This window comes from Cherax quadricarinatus, chromosome 62 (genome assembly GCF_038502225.1).
Source record: "Cherax quadricarinatus isolate ZL_2023a chromosome 62, ASM3850222v1, whole genome shotgun sequence".
Taxonomy (NCBI): domain Eukaryota; kingdom Metazoa; phylum Arthropoda; class Malacostraca; order Decapoda; family Parastacidae; genus Cherax; species Cherax quadricarinatus.
In genome coordinates this window covers 25,534,234-25,561,333 of record NC_091353.1, presented here as the reverse complement: position 1 = coordinate 25,561,333, position 27,100 = coordinate 25,534,234, and the positions used below count along the sequence as shown (strand labels likewise).

Below are 27,100 nucleotides of genomic sequence, written 5' to 3'. Positions count from 1 at the left end.
ATTACCAGCAGACACTAGTGAACCCTGGCTTTATTACCAGCAGACACTAGTGAACCCTGGCTTCATTACCAGCTGACACTAGTGAACCCTGGCTTCATTACCAGAAGACACTAGTGAACCCTGGCTTTATTACCAGCAGACACTAGTGAACCCTGGCTTCATTACCGGGTGACATTAGTGAACCCTGGCTTCATTACCAGCTGACACTAGTGAACCCTGGCTTCATTACCAGCTGACACTAGTGAACCCTGGCTTCATTACCAGCTGACACTAGTGAACCCTGGCTTCATTACCAGTTGACACTAGTGAACCCTGGCTTCATTACCAGCTGACACTAGTGAACCCTGGCTTCATTACCAGCTGACACTAGTGAACCCTGGCTTCATTACCAGCTGACACTAGTGAACCCTGGCTTCATTACCAGCTGACACTAGTGAACCCTGGCTTCATCGCCAGCTGACACTAGTGAACCCTGGCTTCATTACCAGCTGACACTTGTGAACTCTGGCTTCATTACCAGCTGACACTAGTGAACCCTGGCTTCATTACCAGCTGACACTAGTGAACCCTGGCTTCATTACCAGCTGACACTAGTGAACCCTGGCCTCATTACCAGCTGACACTAGTGAACCCTGGCTTCATCGCCAGCTGACACTAGTGAACCCTGTCTTCATTACCAGCTGACACTTGTGAACTCTGGCTTCATTACCAGCTGACACTAGTGAACCCTGGCTTCATTACCAGCTGACACTAGTGAACCCTGGCTTCATTACCAGCTGACACTAGTGAACCCTGGCCTTATTACCAGCTGACACTAGTGAACCCTGGCTTCATTGCCAGCTGACACTAGTGAACCCTGGCTTCATTACCAGCTGACACTGGTGAACCCTGGCTTCATTACCAGCTGACACTAGTGAACTCTGGCTTCATTACCATCTGACACTAGTGAACCCTGGCTTCATTACCAGCTGACACTAGTGAACCCTGGCTTCATTACCAGCTGACACTAGTGAACCCTTTCTTCATTACCAGCTGACACTAGTGAACCCTGGCTTCATTACCAGCTGACACTAGTGAACTCTGGCTTCATTACCATCTGACACTAGTGAACCCTGGCTTCATTACCAGCTGACACTGGTGAACCCTGGCTTCATTACCAGCTGACACTAGTGAACCCTGACTTCATTACCAGCTGACACTAGTGAACCCTGGCTTCATTACCAGCTGACACTAGTGAACCCTGGCTTCATTACCAGCTGACACTAGTGAACCCTGGCTTCATCGCCAGCTGACACTAGTGAACCCTGTCTTCATTACCAGCTGACACTTGTGAACTCTGGCTTCATTACCAGCTGACACTAGTGAACCCTGGCTTCATTACCAGCTGACACTAGTGAACCCTGGCTTCATTACCAGCTGACACTAGTGAACCCTGGCCTCATTACCAGCTGACACTAGTGAACCCTGGCTTCATCGCCAGCTGACACTAGTGAACCCTGTCTTCATTACCAGCTGACACTTGTGAACTCTGGCTTCATTACCAGCTGACACTAGTGAACCCTGGCTTCATTACCAGCTGACACTGGTGAACCCTGGCTTCATTACCAGCTGACACTAGTGAACCCTGACTTCATTACCAGCTGACACTAGTGAACCCTGGCTTCATTACCAGCTGACACTAGTGAACCGTGGCTTCATTACCAGCTGACTCTAGTGAACCCTGGCTTCATTACCAGCTGACACTAGTGAACTCTGGCTTCATTACCATCTGACACTAGTGAACCCTGGCTTTATTACCAGCTGACACTAGTGAACCCTGGCTTTATTACCAGCTGACACTAGTGAACCCTGGCTTCATTACCATCTGACACTAGTGAACCCTGGCTTCATTGCCAGCTGACACTAGTGAACCTTGGCTTCATTACCAGCTGACACTAGTGAACCCTGGCTTTATTACCAGCTGACACTAGTGAACCCTGGCTTTATTGCCAGCTGACACTAGTGAACCCTGGCTTCATTACCAGCTGACACTAGTGAACCCTGACTTCATTACCAGCTGACACTGGTGAACCCTTCCTTCATTACCAGCTGACACTAGTGAACCCTGACTTCATTACCGGCTGACACTAGTGAACCCTGACTTCATTACCGGCTGACACTAGTGAACCCTGACTTCATTACCAACTGATACTGGTGAACCCTTCCTTCATTACCAGCTGACACTAGTGAACCCTGACTTCATTACCGGCTGACACTAGTGAACCCTGGTTACATTACCAGCTGACAGTGGTGAACCCTGGCTTCATTACCAGCTGACACTAGTGAACCCTGACTTCATTGGCAGCTGACACTAGTGAACCCTGGCTTTATTACCAACTGACACTAGTGAACCCTGGCTTCATTACCAGCTGACACTATTGAACCCTGGCTTCATTACCAGCTGACATTAGTGAACCCTGGCTTCATTACCAGCTGACACTGGTGAACCCTGGCTTCATTACCAGCTGACACTTGTGAACCCTGAGTTCATTACCAGCTGACACTTGTGAACCCTGGCCTCAATGCCATGTGATACTAGTGAACTCTGGCTTCATTACCAGCTGACACTAGTGAACCCTGGCCTCAATGCCAGTTGATACTAGTGAACCCTGGCTTCATTACCAGCTGACACTTGTGAACCCTGGCCTCAATGCCATGTGATACTAGTGAACTCTGGCTTCATTACCAGCTGACACTAGTGAACCCTGGCCTCAATGCCAGGTGATACTAGTGAACTCTGGCTTCATTACCAGCTGACACTAGTGAACCCTGGCCTCAATGCCAGGTGATACTAGTGAACCCTGGCTTCATTACCAGCTGACACTGGTGAACCCTGGTTTCATTACCAGCTGACACTAGTGAACCCTGGCCTCAATGCCAGGTGATACTAGTGAACCCTGGCTTCATTACCAGCTGACACTTGTGAACCCTGGCCTCAATGCCAGGTGATACTAGTGAAGCCTGGCTTCATTACCAGCTGACACTAAACCCTGGCCCTATTACCAGCTGATACTAGTGAACCCTAGCTTCATTACCAGCTGACACTAGTGAACCCTGACTTCATTACCAGCTGGCACTGTTGAACTCTGGCTTCATTACCAGCTGACACTGGTGAGCCCTGGCTTCATTACCGGCTGACACTGGTGAACCCTGGCTTCATTACCAGCTGACACTGTTGAACTCTGGCTTCATTACCAGCTGACACTGGTGAGCCCTGGCTTCATTACCGGCTGACACTGTTGAACTCTGGCTTCATTACCAGCTGACACTGGTGAGCCCTGTCTTCATTCCCAGCTGACACTGGTGAACCCTGGCTTCATTACCAGCTGACAAAAGTGAACCCTGGCTTCATTACCAACTGACACTCGTGAACCCTGGTTTCATTCCCAGCTGACACTGGTGAACCCTGTCTTCATTCCCAGCTGACGCTGGTGAACCCTGGCTTCGTTACCAGCTGACACTGGAGAACCCTGGTTTCATTACCAGCTGACACTGGTGAACCCTGGTTTCATTACCAGCTGACACTGGTGAACCCTGGCTTCATTACCAGCTGACACTGGTGAACCCTGGCTTCATTACCGGCTGACACTGGTGAACCCTGGCTTCATTACCAGCTGACACTGTTGAACTCTGGCTTCATTACCAGCTGACACTGGTGAGCCCTGGCTTCATTACCGGCTGACACTGGTGAACCCTGGCTTCATTACCAGCTGACACTGTTGAACTCTGGCTTCATTACCGGCTGACACTGGTGAACCCTGGCTTCATTACCGGCTGACACTGGTGAACCCTTGTTTCATTACCAGCTGACACTGGTGAACCCTGGCTTCATTACCAGCTGACACTGGTGAACCCTGGTTTCATTACCAGCTGACACTAGTTAACCCTGGTTTCATTACCAGCTGACACTGGTGAACCCTGGCTTCATTACCAGCTGACACTAGTGAACCCTGGCTTCATTACCAGCTGACACTAGTGAACCCTGGTTTCATTATCAGCCGACACTAGTGAACCCTGGTTTCATTACCAGCTGACACTAGCGAACCCTGGCTTCATTACCAGCTGACGCTAGTGAACCCTGGCTTCATTACCAGCTGACACTAGTGAACCCTCTCTTCATTACCAGCTGACACTAGTGAACCTTGGCTTCATTACCAGCTGACACTAGTGAACCCTGGCTTCATTACCAGCTGACACTAGTGAACCCTGGCTTCATTACCAGCTGACACTAGTGAACCCTGGCTTCATTACCAGCTGACACTAGTGAACCTTGGCTTCATTACCAGCTGACACTAGTGAACCTTGGCTTCATTACCAGCTGACACTAGTGAACCCTGGCTTCATTACCAGCTGACACTAGTGAACCTTGGCTTCATTAACAGCTGACACTAGTGAACCTTGGCTTCATTACCAGCTGACACTAGTGAACCCTGGCTTCATTACCAGCTGACACTAGTGAACCCTGGCTTTATTACCAGCTGACACTAGTGAACCCTGGCTTCATTACCATCAGACACTAGCGAACCCTGGCTTCATTACCAGCAGACACTAGCGAACCCTGGCTTCATTACCAGCTGACACTAGTGAACCCTGGCTTCATTACCAGCAGACACTAGTGAACCCTGGCTTTATTACCAGCTGACACTAGTGAACCCTGGCTTTATTACCAGCAGACACTAGTGAACCCTGGCTTCATTACCAGCTGACACTAGTGAACCCTGGCTTCATTACCAGAAGACACTAGTGAACCCTGGCTTTATTACCAGCAAACACTAGTGAACCCTGGCTTCTTTACCGGGTTGACATTAGTGAACCCTGGCTTCATTACCAGCTGACACTAGTGAACCCTGGCTTCATTACCAGCTGACACTAGTGAACCCTGGCTTCATTACCAGCTGACACTAGTGAACCCTGGCTTTATTACCAGCTGACACTAGTGAACCCTGGCTTCATTACCAGCAGACACTAGTGAACCCTGGCTTCTTTACCAGCTGACACTAGTGAACCCTGGCTTCATTACCAGCTGACACTAATGAACCCTGACTTCATTACCAGCTGACACTAGTGAACCCTGGCTTCATTACCAGCTGACACTAGTGAACCCTGGCTTCATTACCAGCTGACACTAGTGAACCCTGGCTTCATTACCAGCTGACACTAGTGAACCCTGGCTTCATTACCAGCTGACACTAGTGAACCCTGGCTTCATTACCAGCAGACACTAGTGAACCCTGGCTTTATTACCAGCTGACACTAGTGAACCCTGGCTTCATTACCAGCAGACACTAGTGAACCCTGGCTTTATTACCAGCAGACACTAGTGAACCCTGGCTTCATCGCCAGCTGACACTAGTGAACCCTGGCTTCATTACCAGAAGACACTAGTGAACCCTGGCTTTATTACCAGCTGGACACTAGTGAACCCTGGCTTCATTACCAGCTGACACTAGTGAACCCTGGCTTCATTACCAGCTGACACTAGTGAACCCTGGCTTTTCATTACCAGCTGACACTAGTGAACCCTGGAACCCTTCATTACCAGCTGACACTAGTGAACCCTGGCTTCATTACCAGCTGACACTAGTGAACCCTGGCTTCATTACCAGCTGACACTAGTGAACCCTGGCTTCACCAGCTGACACTAGTGAACCCTGGACCAGCTGACAGTGAACCCTGGCTTCATTACCAGCTGACACTAGTGAACCCTGGCTTCATTACCAGCTGACACTAGTGAACCCTGGCTTCATTACCAGCTGACACTAGTGAACCCTGGAACCCTGGCTTCATTACCAGCTGACACTAGTGAACCCTGGCTTCATTACCAGCTGACACTAGTGAACCCTGGCTTCATTACCGGGTGACACCCTGGCTTTCTGGTGAACCCTGGCTTCATTACAGCAGCTTCATTACCGGCTGACACTGGTGAACCCTGGCTTCATTACCACTGACATTACTAGTGAACCCTGGCTTCATTACCAGCTGACACTAGTGAAGCCCTGGAACCCTGGTTTCATTACCAGCTGACACTAGCTGTGAACCCTGGCTTCATTACCAGCTTCATTACCAGCTGACACTAGTGAACCCTGGCTTCATTACCAGCTGACACTAGTGTGAACCCTGGCTTCATTACCAGCTGACACTAGTGAACCTTGGCTTCATTAAGCTGACCTGGAACCCTGGCTTCATTACCAGCTGACACTAGTGAACCCTGGCTTCATTACCAGCTGACACTAGTGAACCCTGGCTTCATTACCAGCTGACACTACCAGTGAACCCTGGCTTCATTACCAGCTGACACTAGTGAACCCTGGCTTCATTACCAGCTGACACTTGAACCTTGGCTTCATTAACAGCTGACACTAGTGAACCTTGGCTTCATTACCAGCTGACACTAGTGAACCCTGGCTTTCATTTGACACAGCGAACCCTGGCTTCATTACCAGCAGACACTAGTGAACCCTGGCTTCATTACCAGCTGACACTAGTGAACCCTGGCTTCATTACCAGCTGACACTAAATCCTGGCCTTATTACCGGCTGACACTAGTGAACCCTGGCTTCATTACCCGCTGACACTAGTGAACCCTGGCTTTATTACCAGCTGACACTAGTGAACCCTGTCTTCATTACCAGCTGACACTAGTGTGCTTCATTACCGGGTGACATTAGTGAACCCTGGTTTCATTACCAGCCTACACTAGTGAACCCTGGCTTCATTACCAGCTGACACTGGTGAACCCTGGCTTCATTACCAGCTGACACTAGTGAACCCTGGCTTCATTACCAGCTGACACTAGTGAACCCTGGCTTCATTACCAGCTGACACTAGTGAACCCTGGCTTCATTACCAGCTGACACTAGTGAACCCTGGCTTCATTACCAGCTGACACTAGTGAACCCTGGCTTCATTACCAGCTGACACTAGTGAACCCTGGCTTCATTACCAGCTGACACTAGTGAACCCTGGCTTCATTACCAGCTGACACTAGTGAACCCTGGCTTCATTACCAGCTGACACTAGTGAACCCTGGCTTCATTACCAGCTGACACTAGTGAACCCTGGCTTCATTACCAGCTGACACTAGTGAACCCTGGCTTCATTACCAGCTGACACTAGTGAACCCTGGCTTCATTACCAGCTGACACTAGTGAACCCTGGCTTCATTACCAGCTGACACTAGTGAACCCTGGCTTCATTACCAGCTGACACTAGTGAACCCTGGCTTCATTACCAGCTGACACTAGTGAACCCTGGCTTCATTACCAGCTGACACTAGTGAACCCTGGTTTCATTACCAGCTGACACTAGCGAACCCTGGCTTCATTACCAGCTGACACTGGTGAACCCTGGTTTCATTACCAGCTGACATTGGAGAACCCTGGCTTCATTACCAGCTGACAAAAGTGAACCCTGGCTTCATTACCAGCTGACAAAAGTGAACCCTGGCTTTATTACCAGCTGACACTAGTGAATCTTTCTTCATTAAGAGCTGACACTAGTGAACCCTGGCTTCATTACCAGCTAACACTAGTGAACCCTGGTTTTATTACCAGCTGACACTAAACCCTGGCCTTATTACCAGCTGACACTAGTGAACCTTGGCTTCATTACCAGCTGACACTAGTGAACCCTGGCTTCATTACCAGCTGACACTAGTGAACCCTGGCTTCATTACCAGCTGACACTAGTGAACCCTGGCTTCATTACCAGCTGACACTAGTGAACCCTGGCTTCATTACCAGCTGACACTAGTGAACCCTGGCTTCATTACCAGTGAACCCTGACACTAGTGAACTCTGGCTTCATTACCAGCTGACACTAGTGAACCCTGGCTTCATTACCAGCTGACACTAGTGAACCCTGGCTTCATTGCCAGCTGACACTAGTGAACCCTGGCTTCATTACCATCTGACACTAGTGAACCCTGGCTTCATTGCCAGCTGACACTAGTGAACCCTGGCTTCATTGCCAGCTGACACTAGTGAACCCTGGCTTTATTACCAGCTGACACTAGTGAACCCTGGCTTTATTGCCAGCTGACACTAGTGAACCCTGGCTTCATTACCAGCTGACACTAGTGAACCCTGACTTCATTACCAGCTGACACTGGTGAACCCTTCCTTCATTACCAGCTGACACTAGTGAACCCTGACTTCATTACCGGCTGACACTAGTGAACCCTGACTTCATTACCGGCTGACACTAGTGAACTCTGGCTTCATTATCAGCTGACACTAGTGAACCCTGACTTCATTACCAGCTGACACTGGTGAACCCTTCCTTCATTACCAGCTGACACTAGTGAACCCTGGTTACATTACCAGCTGACAGTGGTGAACCCTGGCTTCATTACCAGCTGACACTAGTGAACCCTGACTTCATTGGCAGCTGACACTAGTGAACCCTGGCTTCATTACCAACTGACACTAGTGAACCCTGGCTTCATTAGCAGCTGACACTATTGAACCCTGGCTTCATTAGCAGCTGACATTAGTGAACCCTGGCTTCATTACCAGCTGACACTGGTGAACCCTGGCTTCATTACCAGCTGACACTTGTGAACCCTGAGTTCATTACCAGCTGACACTTGTGAACCCTGGCCTCAATGCCATGTGATACTAGTGAACTCTGGCTTCATTACCAGCTGACACTAGTGAACCCTGGCCTCAATGCCAGGTGATACTAGTGAACCCTGGCTTCATTACCAGCTGACACTTGTGAACCCTGGCCTCAATGCCATGTGATACTAGTGAACTCTGGCTTCATTACCAGCTGACACTAGTGAACCCTGGCCTCAATGCCAGGTGATACTAGTGAACTCTGGCTTCATTACCAGCTGACACTAGTGAACCCTGGCCTCAATGCCAGGTGATACTAGTGAACCCTGGCTTCATTACCAGCTGACACTGGTGAACCCTGGCTTCATTACCAGCTGACACTAGTGAACCCTGGCCTCAATGCCAGGTGATACTAGTGAACCCTGGCTTCATTACCAGCTGACACTTGTGAACCCTGGCCTCAATGCCAGGTGATACTAGTGAAGCCTGGCTTCATTACCAGCTGATACTAGTGAAGCCTGGCTTCATTACCAGCTGACACTAAACCCTGGCCCTATTACCAGCTGATACTAGTGAACCCTAGCTTCATTACCAGCTGACACTATTGAACCTGGATTTCATTGCCAGCTGACACCAACTAGTGAACCCTGGCTCCATTACCAGCTGACACTAGTGAGCCCTGGCTTCATTACCTGCTGACACTAGTGAAGTTTGGCTACATTACCAGCTGACACTAGTGAACCTGGATTTCATTGCCAGCTGACACCAACTAGTGAACCCTGGCTACATTACCAGTGACACTTGTGAACCCGGATTTCATTACCAGCAGACACCGACTAGTGAACCCTGGCTCTATTACCACCTGGTATGGACGGAAGCCTCACAGTTGTGTGAAGCTTCACAACTCCCCCAGCTTGTTATGGTATTTAAGTCAGTGACGCAACTGTGACGCAAACTGACGCTATTTTAGTCTCGTCTCGCTGCCTTACCCAGTATTAAACGCTGTTACGAGGTTACGGAAATACCTCGCATGGTTGATGTAGTCCAGTGTTGCGTCCACCTTCTTACACTGAATGTTTATAATGATATGACAGTTTATGTACTGTACGTACATGTACAAGGTATACAGACCATAGCTGACATCAGTGACGTACTGCTATATAGAAAGTCACTTGTTATGCTGAGCATTTCCCGCAAATTAGTTCAGTTTTGTTCCAGGATGCGACCCACAACAGTCCACTAACACCCAGGTACCTATTTTACTGATGGGTGAACAGGGACAGCAGGTTTCTTATGGAAACACGTCCTAATGTTTTCCAGCCGTACCGGGGGATCGACCTCCGGATCTCAGTGTGAGAGCTGAGTGCGCTAGCAATCAAAGTACAGAATACAACGTCACCTGAACGTCTCTAAAGTACTCGCACAAGCTAACACTAGAATCTCCAGCTCAACCAGCACTTCCATAAAAGATTTGACTAGGACGAAATTAAGGAACATTGACTCAGTCAATGCTGGGGTTTATACTATCCTCTGTGGAGGTTGTGACAGAATATACGTGGGTGTAACAGCAAGAAACACGTCTCAGTGAACACATTAATTCACGTAGGAACGATAACCTGAACATTGTCTGATTACATGACTTCAGGCTGAGGGATTGATTACCTCAAACTCCTTCTGATCTTTAGGACTGACTAAGCCACTGTGTGGCGAAACGTTTCCTCAGTAAAGATACCCCAAGTGTTGCACATGTGTCTAAGTCATTACAAGATGTTGCTATGTCTGACAGATATAAATAGTTTAAAGAGCCGACTATAATTTGCATGAGAGCGTCATCTACTGAGGACGCTGTAATTCTCCAGGAGGATATAAACCAAATCCTCTGGGGATCCCAGAAAACAATATTATGTCTAGTGAGCACAAGTCTCTCTTAGTTACTCGAAATGCTCTGCGTTTGCCGGAAATGCTCAGCATATAAATGGGCTTTTGGTATGTACACCCAATTGTTATACTCCTTTGTACAACCATGTATCATGCTGAGATAATATTATTATTATTATTATTATTATTTATTAACACATGGGCCGTCTCCCACCAAGGCAAGGTGGCCTGAATAAGAAAAACTTTGATCATTCACTCCATGACTGTCTTGCCAGAGGTGCACTTACACTAGTGTTAATGTTGCAGTTATATCAAACTGCAACATTAACACCCCTCCTCCTTATTATTATTATTATTATTATTATTATTATTATTATTATTATTATAATATGGAAAACTAGAGGAAATACAAGCTACATCGGAGTATAAAACAAATTTTGTATTAATTTTGGTTAAATTACCAACAATATATTAGGTAAAAGGCCACAAGTGCAACTAATGTGACATTTTATTTAAGTACACAGTAGAACGAAAAATAGAAAGGCAGCAGGTATAGTAGTGAAATGATGATAATGTAATCAGTCCATCATTGTTGGAGAAATAGTATTGGAGGTGATCAGTCCCTCAGCCTGGAGTCGATCTTTACCAGTCTTCTTCGTATAGGACTGATGAAGCCACTGTGTGCCGAAAAGATTCCTCAATAAAGATACCCAGATGTTGCACATGTGTTTAATTTATCAACTTGTGGGTTCTCTGACCCATTTATCTGCATACATTCAGTGATTACGGTGGGTTATAATGTGGAAGGGGTTTGGTATAGATACACTATGGCTCTGATTGCGTTTATTGAGGACAAATATATTCGAGACCATTAGCTAGTGACCTGCCCTCGTCCGTGTCAACCACTGATCTAGATTCTAGAGTGTTGAGAGTATGAGAGAGAAGCCAAGCTGCCCGGGTCATGCACAGTCACACTACGCTGGTCAACCCTTCACTCGTAGAGCAGGTGTCCTTACTGCTTCACAGTCACTACTGCCACCATCACAACACTGTCATTACCACGTCTGCTAGAAAAATGATTGGATAGATAATGAGAACTTTCAATACTAGGGATGCCAAGCCAACGATGATCCTCTTTAAGTCACTTGTTCTCTCTAGGCTGGAGTACTGATGTACACTAACAGCCCCTCGACTCAAGGCAGGATAAATTGCAACTCTGGAAAATATACAGAGAACTTTCAGTGCACGTATAAGTACAGTCAACTACCTTAATTACTGGGACCGTTTGAAGTCACTTGAACTGTATTCCTTGAAATAAAAGCATCATAATTTACACATGGAAAATCCTAGAGGGACTTATGTTATATCGTCACACAAAAATCACTCTCTACTAAAGCAAGGCTGGGTAGGCGGTACAACAAAACCCCAATGAAAAGCGAAAAGCAGAGCGCTGTGAGTACACTAAGAGACAAGATAATAAGTGTCAGGGGCCCAAGATTGTTCAACTGTCTCCCAGCATACGTAAATGGGATTGCCAATAGACCCCTGTCTGTCCTCAAGAGAGAGCTGGACAGACACCTAAAGTCAGCACCTGACCAGCCAGGCTGTGGTTCGTGTGTTGGATTGTGTACACCCAGCAGTAACAGTCTGTCTTATCACCTTCAGGTTGCTACTTAACATAAATACCAAGTACGGAAGTTCTGCATTATTTAGTATATAAGTACTAGGGTTATTTACTTTCCCGAACTTCAGGACTTTGCATTTAGCTACATTGAACTGCGTCTTCCACTTTTCTGATCTTGTCTAAATTCTTCTGAAGTTCAGTAACATCATCCTCTGAATCAGTTATCCTGCCTATTGTTGTATCATCATTGAATTTGCTCATATCACTAGTTATTTCCTCGTCAAGTCATTGACGTACATTATGAACAACAATGGGTCTAAAACTGATCCTTGTGGAACGCCACTTGTTGAAGATCCCCCACGCAGATTTCACCCCATTTAACCCTGGCTGGTAAGCCAGGGTAAAATGTGGAAGACCGCTGGCTGGTAAGCCAGTGGAAGACCTCGGTCACATGACCAAAAGCTCTAGCGGCAGGTCATCATATGACTTAAGACCCGGGTCAGGAAACACGTCCTGTTTCCTGACGAATCTTACCTAACATTACCTGCAGACTCTCTGCTTCCTGTTAGTGAGCCATGACTCCACCCACCAAGAACTGCCACTCTATCAGTCTTTGGTGTGATACTCTCAAAAGATTCACTAAAATCCAAGTAATCTCTAATTATTTATCGTGATCAGCAGTTTTAAAAGCTTTACTGAAGAAAGTTAGTAAAATAGTCTGGAACGGCCCCTCGTGAACCATGCTGAATGTCGAATTATGCTGACACTGTCAGCTAGTAGCCAGCCTCTTTGTTGCTGGTGCTGACACACACACTGTCAGCTAGTGGTCAGCCTATCTTTTGCTGGTGCTGACACAGACTGTTAGTTGCCAGCCTCGCTGGTGCTGACATGCACTGTCAGGTAGTAGCCAGCCTATTGCTGGTGCTGACACAAACTGTCAGCCAGTAGCCAGCCTCTATTGCTGCTTCTGACAAAAACTGCCAGTCTCACTATTGCTGGTGCTGACACAGACTGTCGGCTAGTAGTCAGCTTCTCTATTGCTGGTGCTGACACAATCAGCTAGTAGCTATCCACTATTTTGCTGGTACTAATACACACTGTCAGCTAGTAGTCAGCCTCACTATTGCTGGTGCTGACACGGACTATCAGTTAATAGTCAACCTCACTATTGCTGGTGCTGACACACTGTCAGCCTCTCTATTGCTGGTGCTGACACACTGTCAGCCTCTCTATTGTTGGTGCTGACACAGTCTGTCAGCTAGTAGCAGCCTCTCTGTTACTGATATTGACACAGACTATCAGCTAGTAGCCAGCCTCACTATTGCTGGTGCTGACACAGTGTTTATACCTCTGTTGCCATTGGTTGCCGCTTGTGTTACTGGCTATTCCTGTGTTGCCATTGAGCTGCCATGGCAACGCTGGCAGGAACAAGGTCAGGTCAGGGTGAGATAGACAGCAAGTAAATCGATACACGAAGGAGGGATGAAAATCGTGGATAAAGAGAGAAAGAGAGGGAGAGAGGAGAGAGAGACAGAGAGCAACGAAGAGGAAGAGAAATAGAGAGTTGATAACGTAACGTAACGTCACGCGTTTTCACGTTATACTAGGTAGATGTAACCCTAGTCAATTTAGAGGGGATCGTTGCCCTATTGTTAACATTAACTGTTTTACTATTATTTTGAGTCATACAGATCGGTCATACAACTATTTTGGTGCTAAGTTTTCTTTTTCCTCCCCCTGTCTTCAAGACTTTTCAGTTGGTTGGTTTTAAACCCCAGGAGCCATTTGTGGAAACACGTTTGTCTGTTCAGAACCCCTTGTAATCTTACCTGATCTTCATCCGTATTCTCTGCACTAGTTTCACATCGTCTTCGAACAGGGATACCTCTGAATCTATCCTTTCTGTCATGTCATTCACATATACCAGAAACAGCCCTGGCCCTAGTACTGACCCTTATAGAACTCCGCTCGCTAGAGGCGCCCACTCTGACACCTCGTCACGTACCGTCACTGGTTGTTCCCTTCCTTTTAGGTATTCTCTGATCCAGTGCAGTGCCTTTCCTGTTATACATGCCTGCTTCTCAGTAACACTGTAGTGTACCTTAGTACTGTGTAGTGTACCTCAGTAACACTGTAGTGTACCTCAGTACTGTGTACTATGCATCAGCAGTGTGTAGTGTGCTTCAGTACTGTGTAGTGTACCTCAGTAACACTGTAGTGTACCTCAGTACTGTGTAGTGTACCTCAACACTGTGTAGTGTACCTCAGTACTGTGTAGTGTACCTCAACACTGTGTAGTGTACCTCAGTACTGTGTAGTGTACCTCAGTACTGTGTAGTGTACCTCAGTACTGTGTAGTGTACCTCAGTACTGTGTAGTGTACCTCAGTACTGTGTAGTGTACCTCAGTACTGTGTAGTGTACCTCAGTACTGTGTAGTGTACCTCAACACTGTGTAGTGTACCTCAGTACTGTGTAGTGTACCTCAGTACTGTGTAGTGTACCTCAGTACTGTGTAGTGTACCTGTGTAGTGAACCTCAGTACTGTGTAGTGTACCTCAACACTGTGTAGTGTGCCTCAACACTGTGTAGTGTACCTCAGTAACTGTGTAGTGTACCTCAGTGTACCTCACTGTGTAGTGTACCTCAGTAACCTCAACACTGTGTAGTGTACCTCATTACTGTGTAGTGTACCTCAGTACTGTGTAGTGTGCCTCAGTACTGTGTAGTGTACCTCAACACTGTGTAGTGTACCTCAGTACTGTGTAGTGTACCTCAACACTGTGTAGTGTACCTCAACACTGTGTAGTGTACCTCAGTACTGTGTAGTGTACCTCAGTACTGTGTAGTGTACCTCAGTACTGTGTAGTGTACCTCAGTACTGTGTAGTGTACCTCAGTACTGTGTAGTGTACCTCAGTACTGTGTAGTGTACCTCAGTACTGTGTAGTGTACCTCAACACTGTGTAGTGTACCTCAACACTGTGTAGTGTACCTCAACACTGTGTAGTGTACCTCAGTACTGTGTAGTGTACCTCAACACTGTGTAGTGTACCTCAGTACTGTGTAGTGTACCTCAGTACTGTGTAGTGTACCTCAACACTGTGTAGTGTACCTCAGTACTGTGTAGTGTACCTCAGTACTGTGTAGTGTACCTCAGTACTGTGTAGTGTACCTCAGTACTGTGTAGTGTACCTCAGTACTGTGTAGTGTACCTCAGTACTGTGTAGTGTACCTCAACACTGTGTAGTGTACCTCAACACTGTGTAGTGTACCTCAGTACTGTGTAGTGTACCTCAGTACTGTGTAGTGTACCTCAACACTGTGTAGTGTACCTCAGTACTGTGTAGTGTACCTCAGTACTGTGTAGTGTACCTCAACACTGTGTAGTGTACCTCAGTACTGTGTAGTGTACCTCAGTACTGTGTAGTGTACCTCAGTACTGTGTAGTGTACCTCAGTACTGTGTAGTGTACCTCAACACTGTGTAGTGTACCTCAACACTGTGTAGTGTACCTCAACACTGTGTAGTGTACCTCAGTACTGTGTAGTGTACCTCAACACTGTGTAGTGTACCTCAACACTGTGTAGTGTACCTCAACACTGTGTAGTGTACCTCAACACTGTGTAGTGTACCTCAACACTGTGTAGTGTACCTCAACACTGTGTAGTGTACCTCAACACTGTGTAGTGTACCTCAGTACTGTGTAGTGTACCTCAACACTGTGTAGTGTACCTCAGTTCTGTGTAGTGTACCTCAACACTGTGTAGTGTACCTCAGTACTGTGTAGTGTACCTCAACACTGTGTAGTGTACCTCAGTACTGTGTAGTGTACCTCATTACTGTGTAGTGTACCTCAGAACTGTGTAGTGTACCTCAACACGGTGTAGTGTACTCTCTGTGTAGTGTACCTCAGTACTGTGTAGTGTACCTCAACACTGTGTAGTGTACCTCAACACTGTGTAGTGTACCTCAACACTGTGTAGTGTACCTCAGTACTGTGTAGTGTACCTCAGTACTGTGTAGTGTACCTCAGTACTGTGTAGTGTACCTCAACACTGTGTAGTGTACCTCAACACTGTGTAGTGTACCTCAGTACTGTGTAGTGTACCTCAGTACTGTGTAGTGTACCTCAACACTGTGTAGTGTACCTCAATACTGTGTAGTGTACCTGAGTACTGTGTAGTGTACCTGAGTACTGTGTAGTGTACCTGAGTACTGTGTAGTGTACCTGAGTACTGTGTAGTGCACCTCAGTAATGTGTAGTGTACCTCATTACTGTGTAGTGTACCTCAACACTGTGTAGTGTACCTCAGTACTGTGTAGTGTACCTCAGTACTGTGTAGTGTACCTCAACACTGTGTAGTGTACCTCAGTACTGTGTAGTGTACCTCAACACTGTGTAGTGTACCTCAGTACTGTGTAGTGTACCTCAACACTGTGTAGTGTACCTCAGTACTGTGTAGTGTACCTCAACACTGTGTAGTGTACCTCAACACTGTGTAGTGTACCTCAGTACTGTGTAGTGTACCTCAACACTGTGTAGTGTACCTCAGTACTGTGTAGTGTACCTCAACACTGTGTAGTGTACCTCAGTACTGTGTAGTGTACCTCAACACTGTGTAGTGTACCTCAACACTGTGTAGTGTACCTCAACACTGTGTAGTGTACCTCAGTACTGTGTAGTGTACCTCAGTACTGTGTAGTGTACCTCAACACTGTGTAGTGTACCTCAGTACTGTGTAGTGTACCTCAACACTGTGTAGTGTACCTCAACACTGTGTAGTGTACCTCAACACTGTGTAGTGTACCTCAACACTGTGTAGTGTACCTCAACACTGTGTAGTGTACCTCAACACTGTGTAGTGTACCTCAACACTGTGTAGTGTACCTCAGTACTGTGTAGTGTACCTCAACACTGTGTAGTGTACCTCAACACTGTGTAGTGTACCTCAACACTGTGTAGTGTACCTCAACACTGTGTAGTGTACCTCAACACTGTGTAGTGTACCTCAACACTGTGTAGTGTACCTCAACACTGTGTAGTGTACCTCAGTGTACACTGTGTAGTGTACCTCAACACTGTGTAGTGTACCTCAACACTGTGTAGTGTACCTCAACACTGTGTAGTGTACCTCAACACTGTGTAGTGTACCTCAACACTGTGTAGTGTACCTCAACACTGTGTAGTGTACCTCAACACTGTGTAGTGTACCTCAACACTGTGTAGTGTACCTCAACACTGTGTAGTGTACCTCAGTGTACCTCACTGTGTAGTGTACCTCAACACTGTGTAGTGTACCTCAGTGTACCTCACTGTGTAGTGTACCTCAACCTCACTGTGTAGTGTACCTCAACACTGTGTAACCTCACTGTGTAGTGTACCTCAACACTGTGTAGTGTACCTCAACACTGTGTAGTGTACCTCAACACTGTGTAGTGTACCTCAACACTGTGTAGTGTACCTCAACACTGTGTAGTGTACCTCAACACTGTGTAGTGTACCTCAACACTGTGTAGTGTACCTCAACACTGTGTAGTGTACCTCAACACTGTGTAGTGTACCTCAACACTGTGTAGTGTACCTCAACACTGTGTAGTGTACCTCAACACTGTGTAGTGTACCTCAACACTGTGTAGTGTACCTCACTGTGTAGTGTACACTGTGTAGTGTACCTCAACACTGTGTAGTGTACCTCAGTGTACCTCACTGTGTAGTGTACCTCAACACTGTGTAGTGTACCTCAACACTGTGTAGTGTACCTCAACACTGTGTAGTGTACCTCAACACTGTGTAGTGTACCTCAACACTGTGTAGTGTACCTCAACACTGTGTAGTGTACCTCAACACTGTGTAGTGTACCTCAACACTGTGTAGTGTACCTCAACACTGTGTAGTGTACCTCAACACTGTGTAGTGTACCTCAACACTGTGTAGTGTACCTCAACACTGTGTAGTGTACCTCAACACTGTGTAGTGTACCTCAACACTGTGTAGTGTACCTCTGTGTAGTGTACCTCAGTACTGTGTAGTGTACCTCAACACTGTGTAGTGTCAACACTGTGTAGTGTACCTCAACACTGTGTAGTGTACCTCAACACTGTGTAGTGTACCTCAACACTGTGTAGTGTACCTCAACACTGTGTAGTGTACCTCAACACTGTGTAGTGTACCTCATTACTGTGTAGTGTACCTCAACACTGTGTAGTGTACCTCAACACTGTGTAGTGTACCTCAACACTGTGTAGTGTACCTCAACACTGTGTAGTGTACCTCATTACTGTGTAGTGTACCTCAACACTGTGTAGTGTACCTCAACACTGTGTAGTGTACCTCAACACTGTGTAGTGTACCTCAACACTGTGTAGTGTACCTCAACACTGTGTAGTGTACCTCAACACTGTGTAGTGTACCTCAACACTGTGTAGTGTACCTCAACACTGTGTAGTGTACCTCAACACTGTGTAGTGTACCTCAACACTGTGTAGTGTACCTCAACACTGTGTAGTGTACCTCAACACTGTGTAGTGTACCTCAACACTGTGTAGTGTACCTCAACACTGTGTAGTGTACCTCAACACTGTGTAGTGTACCTCAACACTGTGTAGTGTACCTCAACACTGTGTAGTGTACCTCAACACTGTGTAGTGTACCTCAACACTGTGTAGTGTACCTCAACACTGTGTAGTGTACCTCAGTGTACACTGTGTAGTGTACCTCAACACTGTGTAGTGTACCTCAACACTGTGTAGTGTACCTCAACACTGTGTAGTGTACCTCAACACTGTGTAGTGTACCTCAACACTGTGTAGTGTACCTCAACACTGTGTAGTGTACCTCAACACTGTGTAGTGTACCTCAACACTGTGTAGTGTACCTCAACACTGTGTAGTGTACCTCAACACTGTGTAGTGTACCTCTGTGTAACCTCACTGTGTAGTGTACCTCAACACTGTGTAGTGTACCTCAACACTGTGTAGTGTACCTCAACACTGTGTAGTGTACCTCAACTCTGTGTAGTGTACCTCATTACTGTGTAGTGTACCTCAACACTGTGTAGTGTACCTCAACACTGTGTAGTGTACCTCAACACTGTGTAGTGTACCTCAACACTGTGTAGTGTACCTCAACACTGTGTAGTGTACCTCAACACTGTGTAGTGTACCTCAGTACTGTGTAGTGTACCTCAACACTGTGTAGTGTACCTCAACACTGTGTAGTGTACCTCAACACTGTGTAGTGTACCTCAACACTGTGTAGTGTACCTCAACACTGTGTAGTGTACCTCAGTACTGTGTAGTGTACCTCAGTACTGTGTAGTGTACCTCAGTACTGTGTAGTGTACCTCAACACTGTGTAGTGTACCTCAACACTGTGTAGTGTACCTCAACACTGTGTAGTGTACCTCAACACTGTGTAGTGTACCTCAACACTGTGTAGTGTACCTCAACACTGTGTAGTGTACCTCAACACTGTGTAGTGTACCTCAGTACTGTGTAGTGTACCTCAGTACTGTGTAGTGTACCTCAACACTGTGTAGTGTACCTCAACACTGTGTAGTGTACCTCAACACTGTGTAGTGTACCTCAGTACTGTGTAGTGTACCTCAACACTGTGTAGTGTACCTCAACACTGTGTAGTGTACCTCAACACTGTGTAGTGTACCTCAACACTGTGTAGTGTACCTCAACACTGTGTAGTGTACCTCAGTACTGTGTAGTGTACCTCAACACTGTGTAGTGTACCTCAACACTGTGTAGTGTACCTCAACACTGTGTAGTGTACCTCAGTACTGTGTAGTGTACCTCAACACTGTGTAGTGTACCTCAACACTGTGTAGTGTACCTCAGTACTGTGTAGTGTACCTCAACACTGTGTAGTGTACCTCAGTGTACCTCAGTACTGTGTAGTGTACCTCAGTACTGTGTAGTGTACCTCAACACTGTGTAGTGTACCTCAGTACTGTGTAGTGTACCTCAACACAACACTGTGTAGTGTACCTCAACACTGTGTAGTGTACCTCAGTACTGTGTAGTGTACCTCAACACTGTGTAGTGTACCTCAACACTGTGTAGTGTACCTCAACACTGTGTAGTGTACCTACTGTGTAGTGTACCTCAACACTGTGTAGTGTACCTCAGTACTGTGTAGTGTACCTCAACACTGTGTAGTGTACCTCAACACTGTGTAGTGTACCTCAGTACTGTGTAGTGTACCTCAGTACTGTGTAGTGTACCTCAACACTGTGTAGTGTACCTCAACACTGTGTAGTGTACCTCAGTACTGTGTAGTGTACCTCAACACTGTGTAGTGTACCTCAACACTGTGTAGTGTACCTCAGTACTGTGTAGTGTACCTCAACACTGTGTAGTGTACCTCAACACTGTGTAGTGTACCTCAGTACTGTGTAGTGTACCTCAACACTGTGTAGTGTACCTCAGTACTGTGTAGTGTACCTCAACACTGTGTAGTGTACCTCAACACTGTGTAGTGTACCTCAACACTGTGTAGTGTACCTCAACACTGTGTAGTGTACCTCAACACTGTGTAGTGTACCTCAGTACTGTGTAGTGTACCTCAACACTGTGTAGTGTACCTCAACACTGTGTAGTGTACCTCAGTACTGTGTAGTGTACCTCAACACTGTGTAGTGTACCTCAACACTGTGTAGTGTACCTCAGTACTGTGTAGTGTACCTCAACACTGTGTAGTGTACCTCAGTACTGTGTAGTGTACCTCAACACTGTGTAGTGTACCTCAACAGTGTACCTGTGTAGTACCTCAACACTGTGTACCTCAACACTGTGTAGTGTACCTCAGTACTGTGTAGTGTACCTCAACACTGTGTAGTGTACCTCAACACTGTGTAGTGTACCTCAGTACTGTGTAGTGTACCTCAACACTGTGTAGTGTACCTCACCCATCCTCCAGAGTGCAGGCACTGTACTTCCCACCTCCAGTACTGTAACATCCTCACTCATCCTCCAGAGTGCAGGCACTGTCCCACCACCAGGACTGTAACTTCCCATCCTTCCAGGTACTGTAACATCTGTAACATCCTCACTCATCCTTCAGAGTGCAGGCACTGTACTTTCCACCTCCAGGACTGTAACATCCTCACTCATCCTTCAGAGTGCAGGTACTGTACTTCCCACCTCCAGGACTGTAACATCCTCACTCATCCTTCAGAGTGCAGGCACTGTACTTTCCACCTCCAGGACTGTAACATCCTCACTCATCCTTCAGAGTGCAGGCACTGTACTTCCCACCTCAAGGATTGTAACATCCTCACCCATCCTTCAGAGCGCAGGCACTGTACTTCCCTCCTCCAGGATTGTAACATCCTCACCAATCCTTCAGAGTGCAGGCACTGTACTTCCCACCTCCAGGACTGTAACATCCTCACCCATCCTTCAGAGCGCAGGCACTGTACTTCCCTCCTCCAGGATTGTAACATCCTCACCAATCCTTCAGGGTGCAGGCACTGTACTTCCCACTTCCAGGACTGTAACATCCTCACTCATCCTCCAGAGTGCAGGCATTGTACTTCCCATCCCCAGGACTGTAGCATCCTTATCCTTCAGAGTGCAGGCACTGTACTTCCCACCTCCAGGACTGCAATATACTCACCCATCCTTCAGAGTGCAGGCACTGTACTTCCCTCCTCCAGGACTGTAACATCCTCACCCATCCTTCAGAGTGCAGGTACTGTACTTCCCACCTCCAGGACTGTAACATCCTCGCCCATCCTTCAGGGTGCAGGCACTGTTCTTCCCACCTCCAGGACTGTAACATCCTCACCCATCCTTCAGAGTGCAGGTACTGTACTTCCCACCTCCAGGACTGTAACATCCTCGCCCATCCTTCAGAGTGCAGGCACTGTACTTCCCACCTCCAGGACTGTAACATCCTCACCCATCCTTCAGAGTGTAGGCATTGTGCTTCCCACCTCCAGGACTGTAACATCCTCACCCATCCTTCAGAGTGCAGGCACTGTACTTCCCTCCTCCAGGACTGTAACATCCTCACCCATCCTTCAGAGTGCAGGTACTGTACTTCCCACCTCCAGGACTGTAACATCCTCGCCCATCCTTCAGAGTGCAGGCACTGTTCTTCCCACCTTCAGGTCTGTAACATCCTCACCAATCCTTCAGAGTGCAGGTACTGTACTTCCCACCTCCAGGACTGTAACATCCTCGCCCATCCTTCAGAGTGCAGGCACTGTACTTCCCACCTCCAGGACTGTAACATCCTCACTCATCCTTCAGAGTGCAGGCACTGTACTTCCCACCTCCAGGACTGTAACATCCTCACTCATCCTTCAGAGTGCAGGCACTGTACTTCCCACCTCCAGGACTGTAACATCCTCGCCCATCCTTCAGAGTGCAGGCACTGTACTTCCCACCTCCAGGACTGTAACATCCTCGCCCATCCTTCAGAGTGCAGGCACTGTACTTCCCACCTCCAGGACTGTAACATCCTCGCCCATCCTTCAGAGTGTAGGCATTGTGCTTCCCACCTCCAGGACTGTAACATCCTCACCCATCCTTCAGAGTGCAGGCACTGTACTTCCCTCCTCCAGGACTGTAACATCCTCACCCATCCTTCAGAGTGCAGGTACTGTACTTCCCACCTCCAGGACTGTAACATCCTCGCCCATCCTTCAGGGTGCAGGCACTGTTCTTCCCACCTCCAGGACTGTAACATCCTCACCCATCCTTCAGAGTGCAGGTACTGTACTTCCCACCTCCAGGACTGTAACATCCTCGCCCATCCTTCAGAGTGCAGGCACTGTACTTCCCACCTCCAGGACTGTAACATCCTCACTCATCCTTCAGAGTGCAGGCACTGTACTTCCCACCTCCAGGACTGTAACATCCTCACTCATCCTTCAGAGTGCAGGCACTGTACTTCCCACCTCCAGGACTGTAACATCCTCGCCCATCCTTCAGGGTGCAGGCACTGTTCTTCCCACCTCCAGGACTGTAACATCCTCACCCATCCTTCAGAGTGCAGGTACTGTACTTCCCACCTCCAGGACTGTAACATCCTCGCCCATCCTTCAGAGTGCAGGCACTGTACTTCCCACCTCCAGGACTGTAACATCCTCACTCATCCTTCAGAGTGCAGGCACTGTACTTCCCACCTCCAGGACTGTAACATCCTCATTCATCCTTCAGAGTGCAGGCACTGTACTTCCCACCTACAGCACTGTAACATCCTCACTCATCCTTCAGAGTGCAGGCACTGTACTTCCCACCTACAGCACTGTAACATCCTCACTCATCCTTCAGAGTGCAGGCACTGTACTTCCCACCTACAGCACTGTAACATCCTCACTCATCCTTCAGAGTGCAGGCACTGTACTTCCCACCTACAGCACTGTAACATCCTCATTCATCCTTCAGAGTGCAGGCACTGTACTTCCCACCTACAGCACTGTAACATCCTCATTCATCCTTCAGAGTGCAGGCACTGTACTTCCCACCTACAGCACTGTAACATCCTCATTCATCCTTCAGAGTGCAGGCACTGTACTTCCCACCTACAGCACTGTAACATCCTCACTCATCCTTCAGAGTGCAGGCACTGTACTTCCCACCTACAGCACTGTAACATCCTCATTCATCCTTCAGAGTGCAGGCACTGTACTTCCCACCTACAGCACTGTAACATCCTCACTCATCCTTCAGAGTGCAGGCACTGTACTTCCCACCTACAGCACTGTAACATCCTCACTCATCCTTCAGAGTGCAGGCACTGTACTTCCCACCTACAGCACTGTAACATCCTCACTCATCCTTCAGAGTGCAGGCACTGTACTTCCAACCTGCAGGACTGTAACATCCTCACTCATCCTTCAGAGTGCAGGCACTGTACTTCCAACCTGCAGGACTGTAACATCCTCACTCATCCTTCAGAGTGCAGGCACTCTCCTCACTGAAATATTGTGAGACTGAGACAAACGCTCATTGTAATAAGAGTCATTGTTACTGTGTTGTGTCTACAGACAAGGTGGCTGTGAAGGTGATAGACAAGTCTAAATTAGACCAGAAGACACAAAGGATGCTGGCCAGAGAGATCTCTAACATGGATGTTGTGGCGCACCCTAACATTATCAGGTGAGTGGGTGGCAGGGTGAGTAGGTGGCAGGGTGAGTGGGTGGTAGGGTGGGTGGGTGGTAGGGTGGGTGGGTAGGAGGTTGTGGCGCACCCTAACATTATCAGGTGAGTGGGTGGCAGGGTGAGTAGGTGGCAGGGTAAGTGGCTGGCAGGGTGGGTGGGTGGGAGGTTGTGGCGCACCCTAACATTATCAGGTAAGTATGTGGCAGGGTGAGTAGGTGGCATGGTGAGTGGGTGGCAGGGTGGGTGGGTGGGAGGTTGTGGTGCACCCTAACATTATCAGGTGAGTGGGTGGCAGGGTGTGTGGGTGGCAGGGTGGGTGGGTGGGAGGTTGTGGCGCACCCTTACATTGTCAGGTGAGTGGGTGGCAGGGTGAGTGGCTGGCAGAATGGGTGGGTGGGAGGTTGTGGCGCACCCAAACATTATCAGGTGAGTGGGTGGCAGGGTGAGTAGGTGGCAGGGTGAGTGGGTGGCAGGGTGAGTGGGTGCAAGGTTGTGGCGCACCCTAACATTATCAGGTGAGTGGGTGGCAGGGTGGGTAGGTGGCAGGGTGAGAGGGTGGGAGGTTGGGATGTTGTGGCGCACGCTAACATTATCAGGTGAGTGGGTGGCAGGGTGAGTGAGTGGTAGGGTGGGTGGGTGGGAGGTTGTGGCGCACCCTAACATTATCAGGTGAGTGGGTGGCAGGGTGAGTGGGTGGCAGGATGAGTGGGTGGCAGGATGAGTGGGTGGCATGGTGGGTGGGTGGGTTGTGGCGCACCCTAACATTATCGGGTGAGTGGGTGGCAGGGTGAGTAGGTGGCAGGCTGGGTGGATGGGAGGTTGGGTGGCAGGGTGGGTGGGTGGGAGGTTGGGTGGCAGGGTGGGTAGGTGGCAGGGTGGGTGGGTGACAGGGTGGGTGGGTGTCATGGGTTGGTGGGTGGCAGGATGGGTGGCAGGAGGCGGGTGGGTGTCAGTGTGAATGGGTGGCAGGGTGGGTTGGTGTCAGGGTGGGTGGGTGGCAGGGTGGGTGGGTGACAGGGTGTGTCGGTGTCAGGGTGGATCGGTGGCAGGGCAAGTAGGTGGCAGGTGTGAGTGGGTGCTAGGGTGGGTGGGTGACAGGGTGGGTGGGTGTGAGGGGTTGGTGGGTGGCAGTGTGGGTTGGTGGGTATCAGGGTGGGTGGGTGGCAGGGTGAGTGGTTGGTAGGGGTGGGTGGGTGGCTAGGGTAGGTGGGTGACAGGGTGAGTGTGTGACAGGGGGTGGGTGGGTGGCAAAGTGTGTGGCAGGGTGGGTTGGTGTCTGGGTGGATAGGTGACAGGGTGAGTAGGTGGCAGGGTGGGTGCGTGGCAGGGTGACTGGGTTGCAGTGTGGATGGCAGGGTGGGTGGGTGGCAGGGTGAGTCGGTGGCAGAGTGGGAGGGTGGCGGGGTGGGTTGCTGGTAGGGTGGATGGGTGGCAGGGTGAGTAGGTGGCATTGTGGGTGGGTGGCAGGGTGAGTGGGTTGCAGGGTGCGTGGCAGGGTGAGTAGGTGGCATTGTGGGTGGGTGGCAGGGTGAGTGGGTTGCAGGGTGCGTGGCAGGGTGAGTGGATGGCAGGGTGAGTTGGTGGCAGGGTGGGAAGTTCGGTGGCAGGGAGGGTGAGTGGGTGGCAGGGGTGAGTGGGTGCTAGGGTGGGTGGGTGTCATTATGGGTGGGTGGCAACATGGTGGGTAGGTGGCAGCATGGTGAGTGGCAGGCAACATGGTGGGTGGGTGGCGGGGCGGGTTGGTGTCAGGGTGGATGGGTGACAGGGTGAGTAGGTGGCAGGGTGGGTGCGTGGCAGGGTGTGTGGGTGGCAGAGTGGGTGGGTGGCAGGGTGGGTGGGTGGCATGGTGGGTGTGTGGCAGCATGGTGAGTGGGTGGCAGCATGGTGAGTGGGTGGCAGCATGGTGAGTGGGTGGCAAGCGTGATTGCGTGGCAGGGTGAGTGGATGGCAGGGGATGGGTGGGTGGCAGGGGGTGGGTGGGTGCCAGGGTGAGTTAATGGCAGGGTGTGGGTGGGTGGCAGGGTGGGTGAATGGCAGGGGGTGGGTGGCAGGGTGAGTTTGTGGCAGGGTGGGTGGGTGTCAGGGTGGATGAGTGGCAGGTTGGGTGGGTGGTAGGGTTGGTGGGTGGCAGGGTGAGTGGGTGGCAAGGGTGATTGGGTGGCAGGATAAGTGGGTGGCAGGATAAGTGGGTGGCAGGGGATGGGTGGGTTCCAGAGTGAGTTAATGGCAGGGTGTGGGTGGATGGCAGGGTGGGTAGGTGCCAGGGTGGGTGAATGGCAGGGGATGGGTGGGTGACAGGGTGGGTGGGTGCCAGGGTGAGTGAATGGCAGGGGGTGGGTGGGTGCCTGGGTGAGTGAATGGCAGGGGATGGGTGGGTGGGTGGCAGGGTGAATGGTAGAAAAAGAGAGGGAGAGAGAGTACAATCACGAATCTTTTTGTACTCTGTACAAGCTTTATTTACAAAATTATTAATTTGTACGTCTTCCTACCCACACAACACACGTGCTCTGCGTGTACCCTCTCATGTATATATATATATATATATATATATATATATATATATATATATATATATATATATATATATATATATATATATCTATATATATATATATATATATATATATATATATATATATATATATATATATATATATTTATATATATGTCGTGCCGAATATGTAAAACTGGCCAATTAGCAAGAACTCATTTAAAATTAAGTCCTTTCTGAAATTTTCTTTAATACGTTTAAAGATATATATTTTTCATTAATGTTAATGTAAACAAATTTAATTTTGCACCAAAAGAATCTTAGAAAACTTACCTAACCTTATTATAACAAAAGCAATTTATTTTAGCCTAACCCAACTAAATATA

At 48.4% G+C, this 27,100-nt stretch overlaps 1 protein-coding gene across 5 annotated transcripts in view; it reads left to right on the top strand.

Annotated features, from left to right (window-relative positions):
* LOC128706524 (serine/threonine-protein kinase NIM1) overlaps nucleotides 1-27,100 on the top strand; it is a 171,377-nt gene that overhangs the window by 82,423 nt on the left and 61,854 nt on the right. For all 5 annotated transcript variants that reach the window (XM_070098511.1, XM_070098510.1, XM_070098509.1 and 2 more), the window contains exon 3: nucleotides 24,109-24,220. In XM_070098511.1, coding sequence (XP_069954612.1) covers nucleotides 24,109-24,220 — 112 coding nt within the window. The remainder of the gene's footprint in view (nucleotides 1-24,108; nucleotides 24,221-27,100) is intronic.